The 23,803-nt window shown below is 39.4% G+C and overlaps 1 protein-coding gene across 1 annotated transcript; it reads left to right on the forward strand.

Moving 5' to 3' along the window:
• The first annotated feature begins 9,513 nt into the window (after window positions 1-9,513).
• ms4a17c.1 (membrane-spanning 4-domains, subfamily A, member 17C.1) lies at window positions 9,514-19,254 on the forward strand. The gene is made up of 7 exons (XM_051894245.1): window positions 9,514-9,591; window positions 15,026-15,058; window positions 16,752-16,874; window positions 16,961-17,017; window positions 17,663-17,860; window positions 18,734-18,871; window positions 19,237-19,254. The coding sequence occupies exons 1-7, from the start codon at window positions 9,514-9,516 to the stop codon at window positions 19,252-19,254; spliced, it is 645 nt and encodes a 214-aa protein (XP_051750205.1).
• The last annotated feature ends 4,549 nt before the right edge of the window (window positions 19,255-23,803 follow it).

Consider the following 23,803-nt stretch of genomic DNA (forward strand, 5'->3'; position numbering starts at 1 on the left):
AGGGCATCAACATAATCCTTAAAAGTACAAAAGCAAGCTTATTTGAAGCAATAAGCTCCTCCTCAGTTGTTCTTCCCTGTCCACACACACGAAGATAAGAGCGATCAGACATTCACATCAACAACTCATTTCATTTCAGGTAAAATATTTAATGCATTAGTTAACATCTACATGTTTTTTTATTTTAAAAAACAAACAAACATACTTTTACATACTTTGATAAGCATCAATTAAAAATAACCATCTTTTGACTATTGTGATCAGTAATAGTTTTAGTATAAGCTGTTGCTCATTTATTGTTATACTTTTTCACATAAAATTCCATTTACATTTTTTTGTGATTTGTTTGGATGTTAGTCTACAAAATATGCAATCAAGCAAAATGTTTGTGAAGAATGTAAATTTTACATTCTTAATAAATCCTCTGATCTTTCAGAAGAGAGGAGAAACTCCAAATACATCCTTGTCAAATGTGCCCTATACATTTATCTTAACTGTTTATCTCTGAAAATCAAATAATTATGATATGAGTATATATAAGAGTGACAACATTTTTAGCTGTGCATTTTTAGCTGTGCAGTTTATTAACTTTTACTTTTTTTTTTTATTACGGTATATGCTAATGTAAGCCTTAGCAATATTATTGTTTGAGAAGCCCTGGCAGTATCACAGGTTTGGCATTAGCTAATGCTTTAAATATAAATATTGTCCTGTAAATTAAATGCAGAAAAAACAACCTTAAGTGAGTTGTGAGCTGCAGAATTTAAATGCTTATTTACAGGTGAAAACTTAAAATGGAAACCAGCAAGGTCATCTCAACTGACAAAGCTACAGTTGTCATCCAAATAAATCCACAGTTGACACAAGATGCTGTTACGTGTGATGATGGACAGGAGGCCAGAGGAGCATATCATAATACGACTCTCGCAAAATTTTTCAAAGCACAACCAAAGGCACTGGGGGTAATGCATTTAATTATGATAATAAAATAAAAAGCTGGTGGTCTGATTAATATAGCTTATTTTTTAGTTTGAGTGTATTCAAATGTGAATTATGTTCTTATGAAAAAAACAGTTGACCCATATCTGCCCTGTATAGACTGTCCAGATAATGAATGGAGTGGTGTGTTTCTTATTTGCCATCGTACAAACCAATGAAGACAATTACTATTTCCCATCTCTTTTATTTGTTAGTGGAATAACCTACTGGGGATCCCTTATTGTAAGTTTCATTTAATGGTTTTGCTTTATTGCCACATATTTTACAGTAATTTCCTGAAAGAACTTTGAAATGTCCTGTGTTTCTCTCTCAGTACATCACTGCTGGATCTCTGTCTGTTGCAGCTCAGAATAAACTTCACCCGTGTGTGGTATGTACATATAATGTGAGAAATCTGTGGGTGATATCTCTTCTTTTGTGGAGTTGTTTCTAATTCTCAAATAATTGTTGTGCAATTTAAAACACTACAAGCTGTCAAAAATGTAGCAGCAGTTCAGATATCCGTACTACTCATCATTTGTTAGCAGCAAAGCATTTAAATGGTGGTAAAATGACCAAGAAAACTAGACCTTTAATTAGAAGTTGCTTCAGTTACGCAACTGACCTTGCCTAACTTTATCTGGTTTTCAACAGTTTCTGTGAGCACAAAGCGTTTTCAGTCATCTGTTGTTTGAATAAACACTGCACGCAGTAAGGTTTGGGGCTATGGGGTAAAGGCCAATATTATTTTATTTTTGTCCCTAAACACCAAATAGCACCATGAATCAACACAGCACTTTCCTATCCTATCTACCTTCAGTCTTTATATTTACATGATTTTTAATAAGAACTGAAACTTTTCAGAAAAAATAGTGTTGCTCCAATATCAATTGTGGCTTTTTGTCACAGGTGTACACCATTACCATTACTATATTACAATTACTATATTTCACCTTCAGTTTTTCTTCGTGTAGGTGAAAGCCTCTCTTGTAATGAATGTGATCAGTGCCATGACTGCAGGGGCCACCATTGTTCTGATGTCCATTGAGATAAATATCTCTTCTGGTCGATTCAGCTATCGCATGTCGGTAAGGTATAATAATGTACAATATGCAACACTATATTACTATGATCTGTTTAAGTTTGTTTTTAGGCTTTAATTGCTGATTTATTTATTTAAAATTCACCCAAAATAACAATTTTATCATTTTATTACATCATTTATCAAATTTTCATGTTGCGATAATTGCTAAAGCTTTTATCACGGTATACAGTATCATCATGATATTGAAATAAGTTGCAAAAAAGTGTTGTCATACTATAACAGGTTTAATAACTTTTTTATAACTTAAAGAACTGAACATTTAAATACAATAAAGCAATACACAAAAAAATATAGTAAACAAATGTTTTAAACAGATTAAAGCGCAAAAGAATTATAAAGAACAATAGGAAACACTTTACAATAAGGTCTCATTTAACGTTAGTTATGGCATTCACTTGAGCAATAGCTACATTTGTTACAGAAGTTATTCAAATACAACTGATCTTTGTTCTTTCATGTTAGCTCAAGTCCATTAAATAATAAAATTATTGAAATACCAGAGGTGTAAATTATATGAGGAAATGTAATTAGTTACTGTACTTAAGTATCTTTTTGGCTACTTTTTAGTTGTACTGAGTGTCAAAGATATTAGCAACTTTTACAATCTACTTGACTACATTTTTGAACAAGTAAATGCACTTTTTACTCCACTACATTTGTGATGAGTAATGCAATTACACATTACATTTTGCATGGCACCTAACTTTTTCTGCAGCAGTTTGTTTCTGCTATAAAGAAGCGATATCGGCATCTAAGGACATTGAAGGTATTATATCTTGTGCATTTTGCCCTTACTCACCCAAACTTGTCAACAAGGCTACTTTATGTGAATGCGAGTACATTAGCAGGTGGTTGTGAATCGCAGGTGTTTGGTTTATGAGATGAGGTCATGACTGTAGCCGGTGATGAAGCTCAAATCAGCACATCCAGTGCAAGTAGACTTTGAATATTTAATTTCACTTAACAGTATTTTATTTATCCGCTATACTGAGACAAAACAATGGCTCTAACATATTTTAAGATATGTCAGTGCAAGTTACTTTCAGTTAAAACAGCTCAAACATGCATTTTAGTCTAGGACTAGCTTAAGCCTTGTCTGTGAAACCGGGGGTAAGACTTTTACTCAAGTCGTATTGGAATTGGTGACTTGTAACTTGTAATGGAGTCATTTTCACTGTAGTGGCCTTTTCAGACAGGCTGGCCGCTGGGTTCAGCGTAGCCTTTCAGATACAAAGTGATTTGCGCTATGCTGGCCAGAGCAAAGTAGGCGGAGTTTTTAAAACTTTTAGCGGGAGTTCTGTACGTCTAGTCATTTGATGCCCCATTTCTATTGGCCGAGCGGGTAATCTTCACAAATTTTTAACTTTGACCGCGGCGTGCATGCGAGCTCGCTAATGGTGCTCTCCGCTGCACGTGTGCTTTGGTCGACACAGCAACAAACCGTCTTCGTGCGGCGCAATTCATTGAAATGAATGGGTTTCATAGCGCAGTGGTGCCATTGTCGCATCCTGTGTGAAAAGACCTTAAGGTATCTGTACTTTTACTTAAGTATGGTTTTCAGGTACTCTTTACACCTCTGTTAAATACAGTTCAGAAACAGAAAGTAGTGCAGCTGCTTTGTTTACAGGGTTATTAGTGCTGCATTTCTGCTGTTTCATCAGCACCATCTGTTGTCAGAGAATGAATATGCATTTTCATTCAGCACGTCTCCTTCCCTCGTTCAGCCATGCGCTTCTCATCCAAGTTGATGGAAAGGTATTCTCAGGGGCCGTTCACATATCGCATCTTTTGCGCGCTCAAATTCGTTATTTCAAATGTAGCCGCATGGCAGGCGCGCTCATAATGGAAGCGACACGATCGTGAGGCGCATGCGGTGCGTTTTTCAGGTGCATCGAGATGAAAAATTCTCAACTTTTCAGAATGCCCCAAGCGCTCCGCAGGTCATGTGACAAGAACCAACTGATCAGCTTCAGCCTTTTCATAACAAAACATCGAAAGCTCAGCCAAACAGCTGATCATAGCTGTACAGGGAGGTTTTTATATCTCATCTTTATAAATATATCTAGTAGTAAAGCTAATGCAAGGAATAGAAATCAATTAATCCTTTGCTGAAACTTCCTCGTCCTCATGGAGAGTGGAGCTCATGGTTGCATAGCAACGGCAGACGCCACGGGAGCGCAAGCGCTTTGGAAAGAAGGAGAAAGCGGCGCGGCCACACTTTCCACACGTTTTTAGACACGATATGTGAACGGCCCCTTAAAATGCATTCTAAAATCTAAATAATTCATAATAAATAATTATTCACGGTATTTTGAAGTGCCCACGATAACGGTATCATGCATGTTCATTAACGTGATATGTCGTATTACCGTATATATGCACATGTTAAAACAAATTTTTTACTAATAAAGATTGTGCTGGTTAATCTTTTCCATACAATTACAATGACTAGTGACTCAAAATTACGTTAAAGGCATCATAAAAGTATTATAAAATGACAAAGTAGTCCATACGACTTGTGTGCTATATATTCCAAGTGTTCAAAAGCCATTGATGCCTCCACATATACACTATATTGCCAAAAGTATTGAGACACCCCTCCAAATTATTGAATTCAGATGTTCCAATCACTTCCATGGCCACAGGTGTCAAGCACCTAGGCATGCAGACTGCTTCTACAAACATTTGTCAAAGAATGAGTTGCTCTCAGGAGCTCAGTGAATTCAAGCGTGGTACCGTGATAGGTTGCCACCTGTGCAATAAGTCCATTCGTGAAATTTTCTCACTACTAAATATTCCACGGTCAACTGTTACACCGTGTCCTAACCAGACGCGATGCGATAAGATTCCAGCAAAGAGCAATTTGACTGTCCACACTAGACGCGACGCAACAATGAGAAGCGATAAAATCAATCAAAAACCACAGCCAATCAGAAGAGAGTGTGGGAGGGCTCTCTCGGCAAGAGCACAGCGGACACAATGAAATGGGCAAGTACTTCATAAATATTACATCATTTAAACATTATTTAAAGTACATACGGAGTGACTGAACCAATCTTTGTCATAGAATACACTTGTTTGTTCGCATGAGTTGACAGTTTGAACGTTCTTGTGCCCATTTCTTTATTTTCAAGATCTGAGGTGAATTAGCCAGTGTTGTTTTCATTACAGCTAAAAAGCTGGGAACACAGAGCGATATTCAAACTCACATTAGACGCTTTTAACATTAAATAAAGCACATAAACAGTACCTGATATTATCATTACCATACTTTGTGTTACTGTTCCAGCCGCGACGTTGCGGAGAAATAGAAACCATTTCTAAAATAGAATATTCACGTGTCACTGTCACGGCTGGTTAGGACAAAAACTCCAATTAACATGGAAAAGATACCTTTTATCGCTTGTCACGGCGTCGTGTCACGTCTGGTTAGGACGCGGTGTTAGTGGTATCATAACAAAGTGGAAGCAGTTGGGAACAACAGCAACTCAGTCACAAAGTGGTAGGCCTCATAAAATCATACAGCAAGGTCAGCGCATGCTGAGGCACACAGTGCGCAGAAGTCGCCAACTTTCTGCAGAATCAATAGCTACAGACCTCCAAACTTCGTGTGGCCTTCAGATTAGCTCAAGAACATTGCATAGAGAGCTTCATGGAATGGGTTTCCGTGGCCAAGCAGCTGCATCCAAGCCTTACATCACCAAGTGCAATGCAAAGCGTGGGATGCAGTGGTGTAAAGCACGCTGCCGCTGAACTCTAGAGCAGTGGAGACGTGTTCTCTGGAGTGACGAATCACGCTTCTCTGTCTGGCAATCCGATGGACGAGTCTGGGTTTGGCGGTTGCCAGAAAAACGGTACTTGCCTGACTGCATTGTGCCAAGTGTAAAGTTTGGTGGAGGGGGGGTTATGGTGTGGGGTTGTTTTTCAGGGGTTGGGCTTGGCCCTTTAGTTCAGTGAAAGGAACTCTTAATGCTTCAGCATACCAAGACATTTTGGACAATTTCATGCTCCCAACTTTGTGGGAACAGTTTGGGGATGGCCCCTTCCTATTCCAACATGACTGCGCACCAGTGCACAAAGCAAGGTCCATAAAGACATGGATGAGCGAGTTTGGTGTGGAGGAACTTGACTGGCCTGCACAGAGTCCTGACCTCAACCCGATAGAACACCTTTGGGATGAATTAGAGCGGAGACTGCGAGTCAGGCCTTCTTGCCAACATCAGTGTCTGACCTCACAAATGCGCTTCTAGAAGAATGGTCAAAAATTCCCATAAACACACTCCTAAACCTTCTGTATAGCCTTCCCAGAAGAGTTGAAGCTGTAATAGCTGCAAAGGGTGGGCCAACTCTATATTAAACCCTATGGATTAAGAATGGGATGTCATTAAAGTTCATGTGCATGTAAAGGAAGGCGTCCCAAAACTTTTGGCAATATAGTGTATGTATACACCTGTCAAGCAATTAAATTTTGTCATCTAATTAATTACACAACGTGGCTATTAATTAATGTAATTAATTGCAGATTAATCACACATCAAATTTGGCTGAGAAATTACCCCCCAAAGATAATTTAAAGTCATTATTGTGTTAAATGAGAAAAGCATTAAATCGACATTACAAAAAGCAGCTTTAGAAAAATAAAATTCAAAATAGAATTTATTCAACTTTTAATGTTGTTCTGCTTCTCGGCATGTGGCTGTTTGTCACAAGAAGAAGACAAGCTTTGTTTGATGCGCGCCGACATTGTGTTGCAACAGTATTGTGTTTTAACTGTATATTTAAAAAATGGCGCCTCTTGTGTTGTCATTCCCCTTGTAGCATGCGCAAGTGAAGATTCTCTGTCAACCAATCAACGTTCTGCAGTGAGTCTAGCTACATCCTTTGGGTACCGGACTACTGTGCTAAGTACCCCAACGGAATGGGTCCCAAAAAAGTGGTATGGTACGGTTCAGGATTTTGGTACCGTTCACAAATTCTGACAATGGAAACATAATTGCGTACTGTACTGTACCATACCGCTCGGTGGAAATTGATGATCATTACAAAGTTTTTTAAAAGACAAAACACATTCACTTACAAGTATTTGAGAATTGGAATATCAGGTAGTTGATGACAACAAGTTTGTGAATATTTTGAAAAGGAAAAACGGAATAAAAGCGATACATCTGTCGTACAGCGCTATTGTGGCTACGGTGTGTCACATGAGCATGACGTGACGCCATGGAAATAAGGTAAAACATTCTAAAATAACGTTCGCCTTAAAAAAACTCATGCTGGGGGGTCAGCTAGAATATTTTAAACTAATGTGTGAAAATGTTAATATTTTGGCTTTCTTCATTTATGCTTGTCTTTCTTCAGAAATATATTAACAAAATCAGAAATTTGAGCTGGGAAAGTTTCTGAAATTGGTTGATTTGACACAGAATGATCCAAATGTGTTTATGTCTGTGAACCTTTACATCTTTTCTACACATACTTAACTGCAAATGACATACACTGTGTGGTACAGTACAAATATTTTGAGTGTGTGCCTTATTCTGTCCCTTATTTTACTTATAAAGAACCACGATTGTCTCTTACTTTCCTTTCCTGAAGTTGGCAACCCTAGTTACAGGGCTTGAATTTCGACATGGGATTGCACGTATTGTGCATGATTTTAGTAATTCCTGCAGATTTTGTTCTCTCACCCAAAGTGCATGCACATAAATCCACCTCTCAGTACTAATTTGAGTTCTTTTTCACTGTTAATTGTGCTTAAGCAGTCAAATACACACAAAATAATGTAAAAATGCCAGTCTTGGTAAGCATTCACGTACAGTCAGTTATGAAACGCAATGGATCCGTGCATCAGGTCTAAAGTGACAGAAACCTAATTTACCTGCTGACAAATTATAATATTAAAAATATAATATTAAATATTAAAAATATCTATATATATATATATATCTATATATATATATATATATATATATATATATATATATATTATATATATATATATATATATATATGTATATATTAGTGCTGTCAATCAATTAAAAAAATAAACTAATTAATCACATATTTTTCTGTAATTAATCGTGATTAAAAACATTGGAGTTTTTAATATTTTTATATTGTAATAATTTCACAGTTACTCTCCAAATTAATGTAGAAATAACTTAAAGACAGTATATTTTAAATATTTGTTTAATGGCATCTTTTTATGATTGAAGGCCTGTATCACTGATACTAATACTGGTGCTGATGTCTCTATGGAATTGATTTTTTAAAAAACATTATAGACATTCAACATTACAGTATAACTAAAAGCTATCAATTTCAACATTTATTAGTCTTTAGAAAACAACTTTTAATTTAAGTGAACGTAAAACTTACTCTTCACATAAACCCATTATAATAAATGTCATACTACCTGTGGCCTTCCTACCTGTCTAACAGATTAAAAGGGTTAGTTCATCCAAAAATGAAAATTCTGTCATTTATTACTAACCCTCAAGTCGTTCCACACCCGTAAGACCTTCGTTCATCTTCAGAACACAAATTAAAGGGAACCTCTGGTGTTAAGACATATATGGCTTAATATAACGTAAATGATGTCTCTTACTGAAATATGTAGTAGAAAACCCATGAAAGATTCATGTTATTTAAAAAATCCATGACATATTTGGACAATGGGCAGTGCCATTTTGTTTGCGTTCTATGTCGGTGACGTCAAATGGTTGCTCTCGGTGAGCTACTGACACTGTCATATTGCTATTTTTAACGCAACACAACTCGGAATATAATATACGATGCCACATTGTGCATGTGTGACAGACATGACATTCACAGAAAGCACGTTCTCGTTCGTCTTGTGGCGCTTGAATGGATTAAAAGTATTTGCATGAATAAGAGCGTGATCATATAATGTAACGCTTGTGAAGGAAAAAACGGATGCTGTGTTAATTGCGTTAAATATTTTTAATGCGATTAAACTTAAAAAATTAATTGCATACGTTAATGCACTAATTTTGTCAGCACTAATATACAGTATATATATATATATATATATATATATATATGTGTGTGTGTGTGTGTGTGTGTGTGTGTGTGTACAGTCATGCTCAAAAGTTTACATACCCCACCAGTGAATGTTTGAACCTTTTGTGAACCTCAGTGTGAAAAGCATACAGTCACTGCTGTAAAGTCACTGGATCCCTATGGAAAGTGACACATAGGCCTCCGTACCTGGTGGGATGGAAGGACATATCTTTCCAAGAGGAGGGTTGATAGCTGCAGTCCGACGTTTCCTGACGGCTGCTTCTGGACTGCCGAGAACTGCTGGAAAAGTTCTCGACAGTGTCTCCGAAGAGGCCACCTTGTGAGATGAGAGCGTTGAGAAAGTGCACTCTGTCGACATCTCCAATCTGTGCAAGTTTTAGCCAGAGATGCCGCTCCTGGACCACCAAGGTGGACATCGTCTGGCTGAGGGACTGTGCCATGACTTTCATCTCCCGGAAGGCGAGGTCAGTTGCTGTGCACAGTTCCTGCATCAACCCCGGCTCAGAACTATCCTTGTGCATTATGAGTGCTTTGGCCTGGTGGACTTACAGGATGGCCATTGCATGCAAAGCGGAGGCGGCCTGTCCGGCTGCACTGTATGCCTTAGCAGCCAAAGCTGCCATCGCCTCACAGGAGCTGGATGGGAGTTACGGATGACTCCTCCACGTGGCAGCACTTTGCAGGCATAAATGCACCGCAATTGCACACTCCACCTGGGGAATCCCCACAAACCCCCTGACCGCCCACCGTCGAGGGTAGTGAGAGAGGAAGAATTTTGGAAGCAGATTTTGACACTGATTGCCCTCCATACTGCCATAGCTCATTGTGCACTTCCAGGAAGAAAGGCACAGGGGTGGGGTGAGGTGATCTTCGTGACGCGCTTCAAGCCCAGAAACCAATCATCAAGCTGCAATCGACAGGATGAGTCCTGATGTGCGTAGTGCCCCAGGCAAGCATGGCTGTCAACTCTGAATCTGATTCAGCATGAGCAAACACCGCTGAAGTGGGTGCTAAACCTATATATATTAGTGGTTCAACGGATCACAAAAGTCATGGTTCGGATCATATTACGAGTTTTGAGTCATGGATCAGATCATCTTTCAGATCAGCAAGAAAAAAAATATTTTGGGGGTGGGGGTAACTTTGCTTTCCATTTACTACTTAAAACACACTTTAAGTAGTCCGATACCACACCAAAACTACTAGCCTAACTAATAAAGTTCAAACATTATTAAAGGCAAGTGAACAGGCAGTAAAAAAATAAGAATAAATACACAAATTACAAGCAGACAAAAACAATATAGCCTAACAAAGTTACAAATAAAGTAAGGTCTAACTGTAGTATTCATTTCAGGTACAGAAATTTAATAATTAAATAAAAAATAACACTATGTTCACAGTATAAATGTAATATAGATTAATCTTTGTTAAAGCTGTGTTTTGTTGTTTGATTAACAATAATGACACAGACAACAGCAAGTATTTATAGGCTGCTGTCACTTTAAGACCGAATGCACTGATCCAAAATAATGATACACATCCTTCTCCTGTCCTCTTTCTCTTGAGACATAACCGACTGTATTTACGATAATACTTGCCAAGACTGGTAGTTTGACCTAATTTTGTGTGTGTATGTGTCCATCCAAGTGCAAGTAGATGCAAAAGAGGAATCAAGTGCAAGTAGACGCGCCTCTCTCTGTGTGTGCGTGTCTCGAGTGTATAGCTAGCCACGAAATGTCTCGCTTATACCATGGTTACTTGCCAACACTGACTAGTTAAAGCTGTCATTGATGTTTGAAGTGCAAAATCTGCAATTTGCAATTATTTTTGTCAGCTATGACAAATCTAACATTCTGCACGCTTTAAATCACAAACAGAGATAAAGTAGTGTGATAAAATTACATTTATTTGATTGATTTATATTATTTATTTGAATTAAATATAATTACCTGTGTCTGCAGCATCTCTCTCTACTAACAATGAAGCTGTGAGATTAATTACTGACAAAAAAAGCATAGTTACCCCCCTTGCTGCTGGATGATCCCCCAGTGGCTTAAGCCTAGTCCCAGACTACAATGCATGTTTGAGCTGTTTTAACTGAAAGCAACTTACAGTGACATATCTTAAAATGTCAATGCCACTGTTTTGTCTCAATATGCACACCAGTAATGGGTTTTTTTTTTTTTTTTCTCTAAGGCATGTTTATTAAAGCTTCTAATAAATATAACTTTTAGAAACACACAATATAACAATCAATATAATTTATGGGATATTGTTTGTGAAACTACTTTCATATGATTATGTTAAATAATTTTTAGAGATATATTCTGGGGACCCTTGGAATATTGCTGGTGTTGTCCATCCTTCAGTTCATCATCTCCATCTGTATCTCAGCATTTGCCTACAAAGCCACCCGCAACAGAGACTCTACAGTGGTCAATGTGGCACTAAACCAGGTAAATTATTTAGTGGTGATGGTGTAATTGCTACATTGTTTTTACCCAACAGCCAATAGTAAATTTTAATTTAGATTCAGCAAGCTCCTACCACAAAGGTAAAAGCTGAAGGAAAGGAAATGTAAAGTGACCAGAATATGCTCTATTGTAAACTGCCTTTAACCTCAGTGGTCTGAAAATAAGAAAGTCTACTACAGGGTTCTCAACTCTGAGACTCAAGGTCCACTTTCCTGCAGAGTTTAGTTCCATGCTTGATCAAACTCACCTGTGACTTTCCAGTAATCCTGAAGACCTTTGCTGTGTTTGAAATCACCCCCTATACCCTCATTCACTACTCCCTACATTACCCCACTGATATAGTCCACTTGAAGGAGTGAATGAAACGAGTGAGTGAATTCAGACACTGAGTGCACTGGTTTGTGCTTGCTGTTTTATAATCGGTCCCAATAATCTGGGGAGATGCGGGAATTCATTGGGCATGCGACTCTCACAGTACATTATGGGTATTCTCTAGCCGTTGAGCGTACATCAGTTGTACACTCATTATTGCGGGATCGAATGAGTGCACTTGATCTCGTCCACTATAGACACCCCTACAAATGGCTGTTCCCTTAAACAGTGCCCTATTTAAGGGTATAGGGGGCAATTTCGAACACAGCCCTTGATTAGCTTGTTCAGGTGTCTTCGATTAAGGTTGGAGCTAAACTCTTCAGGAAAGTGGACCTTGAGGGTTCACAACTCTTGCCCTCGAGATCCACTTTCCTGCAGAGTTTAGCTCTAACCCTAATCAAACATACCTGAACAAGCTATTCAAGTGGCATCTCTCTATCAGCTCCCTAGGTTGTGAGTCAGAATATTGTGTACACAAATATAAGTGTCATATTTGTAACTCATTTATAGAGTTATTTTAATTAAAAATATATGTTGATAATGATTATACACTTTATCTATATTTTACCTATATTTACTATATTTTATCTATATTTTCATTATATTTTATACCCTCCAAAGACGCCATTTTAGGTCTATAAAGTCATTGTTTGTGTGTTTGTGTTTGTGTGTGTGTGTGTGTGTGTGTGTGTGTGTGTGTGTGTGTGTGTGTGTGTGCATGTGTGGGTGTGTGTGTGTGTGTGTGTGAGAGAGAGAGAGAGAGAGAGAGAGAGAGAGAGAGAGAGAGAGTCTGGTGGTCACTCATCCAATGCTACAATGATATAAATAATTTAATGAATAATGGCTATTTTTCTACTCTTTAAACCAATAAATAAAACCAATAAATAAAAAATGTTTAAGGTACAGTAGCCCAAACCCTCCACCCCATGATGACTACACCATCCCCCTTGAATTTGTTTTCAACACTCTACTTCAGAAAAAAAAAGGAATACAAATGTGATGTGATGTCATTTTTGCTTATTGGTATGGTTGAATTTGATCTTCGAAAGTCAGCAGCAAAGATGTTGGTTAATAAAATGAGATTAAATACATATGTATTTGTGTAATTTAAGATATTTAATTGGGTTTTATTAATATTCTGAGTTTGCATTTCAATGTTTTTATTAATTTTGGTCAATACTGAATATGATTTTTTGCAAGTGAATAAATGCATGCTCTCATTTAATCTAAAAACTACAATAACCATCATGTTTAAAAAAAATATAACGAGTCTGAGTCTCATGTGTACTAACATATCTTGTCTGTTACTTCCCAGAGATACTGAGTCACAGTGAGGAGATCCTACAATCCAAACATTGCAAGGAATTAATATCTCATAATGTTGCTTCTAAGCAAGCTTTTTTATTTTTTTAAGTGTTACAGGAACTGAACAAAAAAAAAATATAAAGAAAACTGAACATTGAAAATACATTAAATGACTTGTGACGTGTACATCAAATGTTTGTTTACACTTTTGTGTCTCTGGTGTGTCTTTTTTGTTTTAAAAATAATAATGAAAATAATAATAAAATTGCAACAAACAAACAAATTAACTTTAATTGTTGATTTTACACTCGATCTTGGGGTCAATACATTTTTAACATTCAATAGAGGACCAGGTATGTTAGAAATGTCTAAAAAATTTAAACCCAGGTTTCAGTTTAATGAACAAGAAGCTGTCCTTGTGCATAACAAGAATTGTCAAATGTTTGTGGTCAATTCATCCTCTGCATCCGGTCTCAGGATCTGCAAACTCACCTGCATCCATAGTTTCACTGAACAAATTAAACGGTTTTGGTAGGTGTTATTACAACCATAACCAGAATGGCAGCCATTATTATACATAAGCAATAGCTATATACAGTATGTTCATGCAGGCCTTGTGTATAAAACTTTCCAAAGATTTCATCCTAAAAGTGTGCGTGTATGCATAAAAGCCATATTTTGTGTACGCACAAGTTTTCAGATTTATAAATCCATGTTTACGCCAGAACCAGTGCAAAATTCTCTTTATAAAACCCAGTCAGTGGAAGATTGTGTGTACAGTACATGCATCTTCACCCCGTCTCCTCCCCAAAATAACCATCTATGGAGCTTACAATGCCTAGTTTTACCATGCATAATGTCATTGTTTATAATTTCCATGCATTTTCTCATCCACGTGATACCATGTTTAACGGTACAAGACAATGGGAAAATATGACTCTAAATGCCATCACATTACATTGCTAAAAATCATTTACTATCCTTGTCTTGTTTTAGAAAAAATAAATCAAAATTATATAAAATACTGCTCAGAGAAATTTTTCAGAGAAGAATTATTCTCATTCTTTTCCACTGGCCAAATAGTAGCCTATTTTGAAAAGCAAAACAAAGAAATTCATACAGGTTTGGAACAAATTGAGGGTGAGTAAATGATGACAGAATTTTCATTTTTGGGTGAACTATCCCTTTAAATTATTACATCTATATTATTATTATCATTCTTTCCTAGAGCAACTTAAATTGCATTCAGTATACACATTTTATCATTTAATCTTAAGCTGAACTGGAAATAAATAAAAATTTGTTAATGCCTTAGTAGAGCTCCAGTGCGCCTCTCATTAATTAGCACTCATTGCTCATAGGTGATGTTTCAGATTTGTTGAATTTTGATAATTGAATTCAAAGCCATACAAAGAAGAAGAAAAAAAACTCAACTGCATTTTATATAATTTAAGGCTTTTCTCCATCATTCTATCAGATAAATGAGTGCCATCAACATGATTATTGTGTTTGTGTTTTGAACACAGACATATTTGCTGGTGCTTTTAAGCACAGATATTTTTGTCCTCAATCAATAGCTGTAATTTATGATTTCTTGTAGTTTATATCTATATGCAAAGCCCTTTGAATTTTAGGAGGAAGTGCATCAACATAATATAGTAAAAGTATAAAGCAAGCTCATTTGAAGCAGTAAGCTCCTCCTCTGTGGTTCTTCACTGTCCACACACACGAAGATATACCATAAAAGCAATCAGACATCCACATCGACAACTCATTTCAGGTAAAATATTTTATGCATCATTTAACATCTATATGTTTTTTATTATGATGCCTACATTTATTTACACACTTTGATAAGCATCAGTTAAAAATAACACTGCTCTACAGCCAAAATTCTTCTGAAATAAATGCAGTCAAACTTTACTAATTCTGGGTTACTGAGAACGACAAGAAAATGATTCTTAAAATTGTTAGTTGGCTCTAGTTTTCAAGATATGCTATTGGGAGTTCTCTGGGTTCGGGCCAAATTCCGAGCTCGGAGCCCTCCCCTCGGACAGCACGCCAAATACACATAACCTTTAGTCTATTTAATTATATGTAAGTGTGAACTCGTGAAAGGGAAGGGGTCTCAATTTAAATCAGAGAATACATCTTTGAATGGATCTATGAATAAATATATTACTGGATTTGGACAGCAATTGCTTTTTAGGCAAAACAATGATTGATGCAATCTGAAGCTGGTATTGCATCATACATGAAATTAATTACTTTATATTATTCCTAGAAGTCATGGATGATGCAGTCATAACAAAGCTTACATCACTCTGCTGAACAATTTGCCCTGTATCAGTTCTAGAATTCATACAGCAGGGGTGCAAACTCAATTCCTGAAGGATCACAGACAGCCCTGCAGAGTTTAGTTCCAACCAGCTCTAACACACAAACCTGTAGTTCTCAAATAAGCCTGAAGGACTTCATGAGCTGGATCAGGTGTGTTTAATTAGGGTTGAAGCTAAACTCTGCAAGGCTGTGGCCCCTCCAGGAGTTTTGCACCCCTGTCATACAGCACCATGTTCTCTTGTTTGTTAGTGTTTGATTTTGCGAAGGGACACATTTCTGTTTAGCCAAAGTGAGCAGAGATGCCTCATACTTGTGTGAACAGTGCAGATAACTACAGATGGAGCAAATAGAGCCAATCAATGCTTGCAGACTATTCACTCGTTAGGCCATGATGTAAGAAATGCTCATTCCGGGTCCAAGCCTTTACTCGTTTCACTTGAGAATACTATCTAAACAGCTGTTTATGAGAACTGGTTATTCATATTACACACTTAAGCTAAGCATTTAAAAACTTGCGGTGTACACTACAGTTTCCGTGCATCCCAGACACAAATATTTTAACGATTTATAAAAGATAAGTCACTGTCTGGCCATCTGGGATTTCAGTATGGAGATAAAAGCTAATGCTTTAAATATAAATACTGTACATGAAACGCAGAAAAACAACCTTAAGTGAGTTGTGAACTGCAGAATTTGAATGCTTAATTACAGGTGAAAACTTAAAATGGAAACCAGCAAGGTCATCTCAACTGACAAAGCTACAGTTGTCATCCAAGTAAATCCACAGGTGACACAAGATGCTGTTACGTGTGATGATGGACAGGAGGCCAGAAGAGCATATCATAATACGACTCTTGCAGAATTTTTCACAGCACAACCAAATGCTCTGGGGGTAATTTTTGATGATTTATAATTATTTATGATTTGGGGAAATATTTTTAGTATCTCATTTTCAACTCTTATAGAATGAACAGAAAATAAAATGTTGTATGTCCTTAAGTTATTAGTTGTGTGCTGTCTGATTGTATTTATACTGTATATTGGCTTCTTTTTTGTGTGTGTGTGTATTCAAACATGATTGATATGCCATCATGCAAAAATATAAACACTTGACCCATATCTGCCCTCTCTAGACTGTGCAAATAATGATTGGAGTGGTGGTTTTCTTATTTGGCATCATACGCAGCATCAATAACATTAGCAATTACCGAGATATTTCTGTCATTAGTGGCATAACCTACTGGGGATCCCTTGTTGTAAGTTTCATTTAAAGGTTTTGCTCTGTTGCCTCTCATTTTAATTTCCAGAATGAACTGTGAAATGTCCTGTGTTTCTCTCTCAGTACATCACTGCTGGATCTCTGTCTGTTGCTGCGCAGAATAAACTTCACCTGTGTGTGGTACGTATGTACATATAATGTGAGAAATCTGTGAGTGAAAACTCTTCTTTTGTTGAATTGTTTCCAAAGTGTTCATACACTTATTCACACATGAAAAAAAAAGAGAGCATGCTGGACTTAAAAATATAGTGCATCATTTTTACAAGCCTCTTTTTAAGTGAATTTCACATGGAATTTTAAACAATGTTACCTAAAAATCTTTAGTTGGCAATGCTTACATTTTGGAGTTTGCAGCAAACAGTTTTGCTTAACTTTATTGGTTGGTGCAACACGGTATTTTAGGATATTTTTAATAAAGTTATTTCAAGTCTTGCCCAATTATAAAATATAAGCTTGTTTAGATTAATCACTTTAAGATCTTGAAATTAAAATAATTAAAAGGTACTAGCCATATATATATAGGCTTTTATTCACATATAAACATTGATCAGCGAACATAAACAGGAGTAATTGTTTACAATATAAAACCAAGCTGTCAAAAATATAACCACAGATATCAGTATCAGCAAAGTATTTAAATGGTAGGAAAAAAGGATCAAGAAAACTGGACCTCTAATTAGAAGTTGCTTAAGGTACACAACTGACCTTGCCTAACTCATCTAATATTCAACAGTTATAAGTTTTAATAACTTTTTCTTCCTGTAGGTAAAAGCCTCTCTTGTAATGAATGTGTTCAGTGCCATGACTGCAGCGACCGCCATTGTTCTGATGTCCATAGAGTTAAAACTCATTTCCAGAGAACGTTGCCACCCTTACAGTTTTGATATTGATTGTTTCTATTTTAAGGTACGAAATGTACAAAACTATATCAATGTGATTTATATGTTGTTGGGGTTTTTTTTGCATTTACATTTTTACGTTTTAATTGCTGTTTTATTTAAATAGTTTACTCAAATTGCAATTTTATCATCATTTACTAACTGAAGCTATTTTTTACTAATAAAGATTGTGCTGATCTTTTTTTTTTTTTTTTTTTTCCAAAACAATGCAAAAGGCACCATAAAAATGGCAAAGTAGCCCATGCGACTAATGTGCTATGTTCGAAAGCTATAGGATGCCTCCTTATATATGTCACGTATATGTTCTGTTTAGTTCATTTTCTTTCATGTCTGCATTAGTTCTCATTAGTTGCCTGTGTCTGATTAATTAATCTTCGTCCAGCTGTTCCTGTTTAGTTCCCTCATTTACCATGTGTTTTGAAGACTTCAGATGCAAAAGCCTCTCAGTGCCATCTGAAATTTTCTTCTAAAATGAGCATCTTTATCAAGCTTGTATGTTTAGGTAATTTCACTTTAATGGCAATTAATAGGTCCTTTTCATTGCCATTAAAGTGAAATAACTGAACATAAACATACAAGTTTGATAAAAATGCTCATTTTAGAAGAAAATTTCATATGGCACTTATAGGCTGAAGTCTTCTGAAGAGGATGAAGTGACATCTGAAGTCTTCATTTATACTCCCTGTTCTGTTCAGTCCTTTGTCGGTTATTGTCTATGTGAACGTGATCGTTCTTGCTATGATATTAAAGACTGTGTATTTCACTCATCTTCTTCGTTGTGCGCTTTTTACAGCCACACAATGTTACAATATACAGTGTAATGCAATATAATATAACTTTTGGAAACTCACTTAATATAATTTATGGGATATTATTTGTAAAACTACATTCATATGATCATGTTGAATATTTTATATTGAATTGTATTATTTTACAGAAATATAGTCTGGGTATCACTGGAATATTGCTGGTGTTCTCCATCCTTCAGTTCATCATCTCCATCTGTATCTCAGGATTTGCCTGCAAAGCCACACACAACGCCGACTCTACAGTGGTCAATGTGACACTAAACCAGGTAAATATAATAATGTAATTGTTACATCAATTCAATCCAACAACAAAGTTATTTGTATTTAGATTTAACAAGCCACAACCACAAAGGTAAATTAACAGAATAGAAAGGAAATATGAAGCAACCAGAATATGTTCAATTGTAAACTGTCTTTAGCTTCAGTGGTCTGAAACTATAGGACTACAATAGTCTAAACTACAATTTTCAATAAACTATCTTTAGTCTTGTATTGTTGAAATGTAGTTATGCCACAGCACATAACTCATTTACTTCTATAATTAAACTAAAAAACAACAACTGCAGATTATACTATATGAAAACAATATAGGAACTATGTCAATCACAACATGCTTCATTGTAAACTACAGCCTTTTCCCTACTGCTAGACTGTTGAATTAGGTGGCTGGGCTTTTCACTTATTCCTCTCAGTATAGCCAAAAAAAAAAAAAAAAAGCTTCCCTTTCGAGGGAACTCACGCTGCGTCCGATAGGATCGCTTTGGGAACGCCCTCAGCGTGATAGCGTCTGATGCACGTCTGTCAACTAGTCCAATGGCGAGAGTGAACGTCACGGTCGGGTGACGTCACGACCAGGAAAGGATAAATACACATCCGGCGAGACCGGCTTCAGCGTTTCTGCCTCAGCTAAGCGCTCTATGTGAAACTGTCTTTGTCTATTTATTGTTGTCTGTCCCGATATAGTGCAGCTCAATATATATACAGTTATGGCGAACACACAAGCATTTAAACCGTGTACTCCTCCCTGCCCTCGTTTCCTGACGGGTGGGGATACACACGATTTGTGCGTGATGTGTTTGGGAGCGGAGCATGCTCTTTCAGCCTTCGAGGGGGCTGAATGCGAGCATTGTGAAAAGCTTCCTTTAAGGACGCTTCGCTCCCGCCTCGCACTTTTCGAGGAAAGTGCGCAAGCAAGCGTTCCCCACGGCTCTGGGCCTGCGTCTGCAGAGGCGGCGCAGAGAAAGATGTCGTGGGGTTCGCAGATGGATCTGTCAGCGGGGCTTGAGACGGGCATGAGTGCTCTTTCTCAGCCTTCACCTGGCAGATCCCTCGCCCCCTCGCTGGTGTCGGAAGCCCGCCCCGCGGCTTCTTCCGCCCAGGGAGAGGGCTCGTCGCGTCAGCACTCTAGTTCTGAGGAATTGGATGTGCTGAGCGTCGATATGGGGGAAGATGACTCGCCATCACTTGAGGAGCTGGTGGATGTGCTTTCTCGTGCTGTGTCTAAGCTAAGCATTGATTGGCCAGCCGAGAATCAGGGCGCTCGTCCGAAAAGCAAACTGGACGAGCGCTTTTTGTCATCTAATAAAGCACTTCCACCACGGGGTCTGCCATTCTTCCATGATCTGCATGATGAGCTAACGAGATCATGGAAGAAACCATATTCATCACGCTTGTTCAGCCCTCATGTCAAGCACTATTCGAACATAAGAGGGCTGAAAGAATATGGTTATGGGACGATGCCCCGGGTTGAACAGACGCTTGCGAGCTATCTGTCCCTGGGTTCAGCGTCGTCTCTGAAGACCCCCACGCTTCCCACTAAACCACTTAAAGCTACATCAGGGTTAGTGGGAAAAGCGTATACGGCAGCAGGTCAGGCTGGTGCATGCTTGCACACGATGGCTATTCTGCAAGCATACCAGGCAGACCTGCTGAAGGATCTGGATGGCGGGGAGGGGATTGGCCCAGACGCAGTTCGAGAACTGCGTCGAGCCACAGATCTGTCTCTTAGGGCCACCAAGGAGACCGCCAGAGCTGTTGGGCGGTCTATGGCAGCCTTGGTGGCGACAGAGAGGCACCTGTGGCTCAATCTGTCTGAATTAAAGGATAAAGACAGGGCCTTTCTCCTCGACGCCCCACTTGTGCCTTCTGGCCTGTTCGGCGACGCGGTTACATCAGTCGTCGACAGGTTCCAGGAAGCTAAGAAGCAAGCGGAGGCGTTTAAGAAATATTTACCACGCCGCCATCCATCCTCTGGGGCTGCTGGGCGTGAAATGTTGGGTGTTGGAGCAAGAAATAAAAACCCTATTAGCAAAGGAGGCTATAGAGAGGGTTCCGGTTGCCGACAGGGAGTCCGGGTTTTACAGCCGGTATTTCTTGGTTCCAAAAAAGGATGGGGGGGTTGCGCACTATTTTAGATCTAAGACATCTGAATTGAGCAGTACGAAAGCTAAAATTCAAGATGCTGACGATAAGTCAAATCATGACTCAAATCAAATCCGAGGATTGGTTTGTCACAATAGATCTCAAGGACGCATACTTCCATATCTCCATCCTTCCACAGCACAGGAAGTTCCTGAGGTTCGCTTTCGGGGGCAAGGCGTACCAATTTCGGGTTCTTCCGTTCGGCCTAGCTCTCTCACCCCGCACATTCACGAAATGCGTAGATGCAGCACTGGCCCCGCTCAGGCTGCAGGGCATACGCATCCTGAATTATATTGACGACTGGTTGATTTTAGCACAGTCAGAGGAGATGGCGGTTCGGCATCGAGATGTCGTTCTCGCGCATATTCAGAAATTGGGGTTGAGACTGAATGCAAAGAAAAGCGTGCTCACTCCACGACAGAGGACCACTTTTCTTGGTGTGGTTTGGGATTCAGTGATAATGCGAGCATGTCTCTCTCCAGTTCGCATCACTGCCATTCTATCAGCCACGAAAGAATTGAAGCTAGGCCAGTCACGCACTGTAAAGCAGTTTCAGTGACTGCTGGGTCTGATGGCAGCAGCGTCCAACGTGATACCTTTTGGCCTGCTGTACATGAGACCCTTACAGTGGTGGCTCAGGACCAAAGGGTTCTCCCCGAGGGGCAACCCACTTCGTATGATCAAGATCACGCGCGCTGTCTCCACGCCTTGATCATATGGAAGAAAAATTGGTTCCTGTCCCAGGGCCCTGTGTTAGGAGCTCGATGTCGCCGTGTCACTCTGACGACGGACGCTTCTCTCACAGGCTGGGGAGCGGTAATGGAAGGCCGCACAGCTCAGGGTCTGTGGAAGACTCATCAGCTCTCATGGCACATAAATTGCCTGGAGATGATGGCGGTCTTCAATGCGTTGAAGTTCTTCCTTCCAGACCTGAGGGGCCATCATGTGCTAGTCAGGACGGACAACACATCGGTGGTCTCGTATATAAATCGACAGGGGGGTCTGCGGTCGCGCCCATTATACAAACTGGCGCAACAGATCCTCCTGTGGTCTCTGGGGAAGATGCTCTCCTTGAGAGCTATCTACATTCCAGGGACTCAGAATATTGGAGCAGACATCCTGTCGAGGCAGGGGCTGAGGCCAGGGGAATGGAGACTTCACCCGGAGGTGGTGAAGCTCATATGGGAGATTTATGGCCAAGCGGAAGTGGATCTGTTCGCGTCTCAGGATATGACGCATTGTCCACTTTGGTTCTCCCTCACACATCCAGCTCCTCTGGGACTGGATGCCATGGTACAGGCGTGGCCGAGGCTGCGTCTGTATGCATTTCCCCCAGTTGTTCTGCTCCCAGAAGTTCTGGAGAAGATTCGCCGGGAAGGGATAAGTCTACTGTTAGTAGCACCTCACTGGCCGAGCCGCATATGGTTTTCGGACCTGATAGCTCTTCTCGATGGCTCACCTTGGAAGATTCCGATCAGGAGGGACCTCCTGTCTCAGGCGGGGGGCACAATTCTCCATCCCCGTCCAGAAATGTGGAATCTGTGGGTTTGGCCTCTGAGGGGGCCAAACTCATAGAGGCTGGTCTCTCAACTGAGGTTGTAGAGACCATTCTTCAATCCAGAGCTCCTTCCACGAGGAAACTATATGCTTTGAAGTGGAAAATTTTCACTTCCTGGTGTCAAGAACGGCAGTTGGATCCAGTCTACTGCCCGATAGGTTCAGTACTTGAGTTCCTACAGTGCCGCTTCTCATCTGGGTTAACCCCATCTACTCTTAAAGTATATGTTTCAACTATATCTGCTTACCATGCCCATGTGGATGGTACTACTGTCGGGAAGAACCCGTTGGTTATTCGTTTCCTCCGTGGCACCCAGAGGCTGAGGCCTGCGATGCGCACGAGGGTCCCTGCTTGGGATTTGGCCATTGTATTGGAAGGCCTATCTACAGCTCCATTTGAGCCACTTGAGTCAGTCTCAGATAAGTTCCTGACACTTAAGACTGTCTTCCTTCTTGCTATATCGTCCCTTAAGAGAGTAGGAGACCTTCAGGCCCTTTCAGTGTCCCCAACCTGTCTTGAGTTTGCGCCGGGGATGGTCAAAGCCTTCCTCTACCCCAAACCTGGGTATATCCCTAAGGTTTTGACTAATGTTCCAAGGCCTATTGTGCTGCAAGCTTTTTGTCCTCCTCCATTTGTTACCCCAGACCAGGAGAAACTGAATCTACTGTGTCCAGTGCGAGCACTGGACACATATGTCCACAGAGCTGCCCTGTGGAGGAAAGCAGACCAGTTATTTGTGTGCTTTGGACCACATAACAGGGGTCGTCCTGCCTCTAAACACACTGTAAGCAAGTGGATAGTTGAGGCTATTTCGCTCGCTTACGAGGTCTCTGGCCAGCAGTGTCCTTTAGCTGTCAGAGCGCATTCAACTAGGAGTATGGCGGCCTCCAAGGCCTTAATTTCGGGGGTTTCCCTCAAGGAAGTTTGCGATGCGGCCGGTTGGTCCTCGCCTCTCACTTTTGTGAGATATTATGACCTTGACCTGGACGCAGCTCCAGGATCATCGGTGTTACTGTCCTAAGTGTGCCACAGTTTCACACAGACAGGTATTTGTGATTATGGCGTTTTGGTATATCGTTCCCAAAGCGATCCTATCGGACGCAGCGCGAGTTCCCTCGAAAGGGAACGTCTCAGGTTACGTATGTAACCATAGTTCCCTGAGAAAGGGAACGAGATGCTGCGTCGCGTTGCCATACTCCCTGCATCCCTGTGTTCGATT

Source organism: Ctenopharyngodon idella, chromosome 5 (genome assembly GCF_019924925.1).
Source record: "Ctenopharyngodon idella isolate HZGC_01 chromosome 5, HZGC01, whole genome shotgun sequence".
NCBI classification, from domain to species: Eukaryota; Metazoa; Chordata; class Actinopteri; order Cypriniformes; family Xenocyprididae; genus Ctenopharyngodon; species Ctenopharyngodon idella.

Bases quoted from the DNA above. Each gene is read 5' to 3' on its own strand.
- ms4a17c.1 (XM_051894245.1), top strand. From the start codon at position 9,514: ATGCCGCTCCTGGACCACCAAGGTGGACATCGTCTGGCTGAGGGACTG. The intron at 16,875-16,960 runs GTAAGTTTCATT...TTTCTCTCTCAG, and splicing joins CCTACTGGGGATCCCTTGTT to TACATCACTGCTGGATCTCT. The intron at 17,861-18,733 runs CATTTACATTTT...ATTATTTTACAG, and splicing joins TGTTGTTGGGGTTTTTTTTG to AAATATAGTCTGGGTATCAC.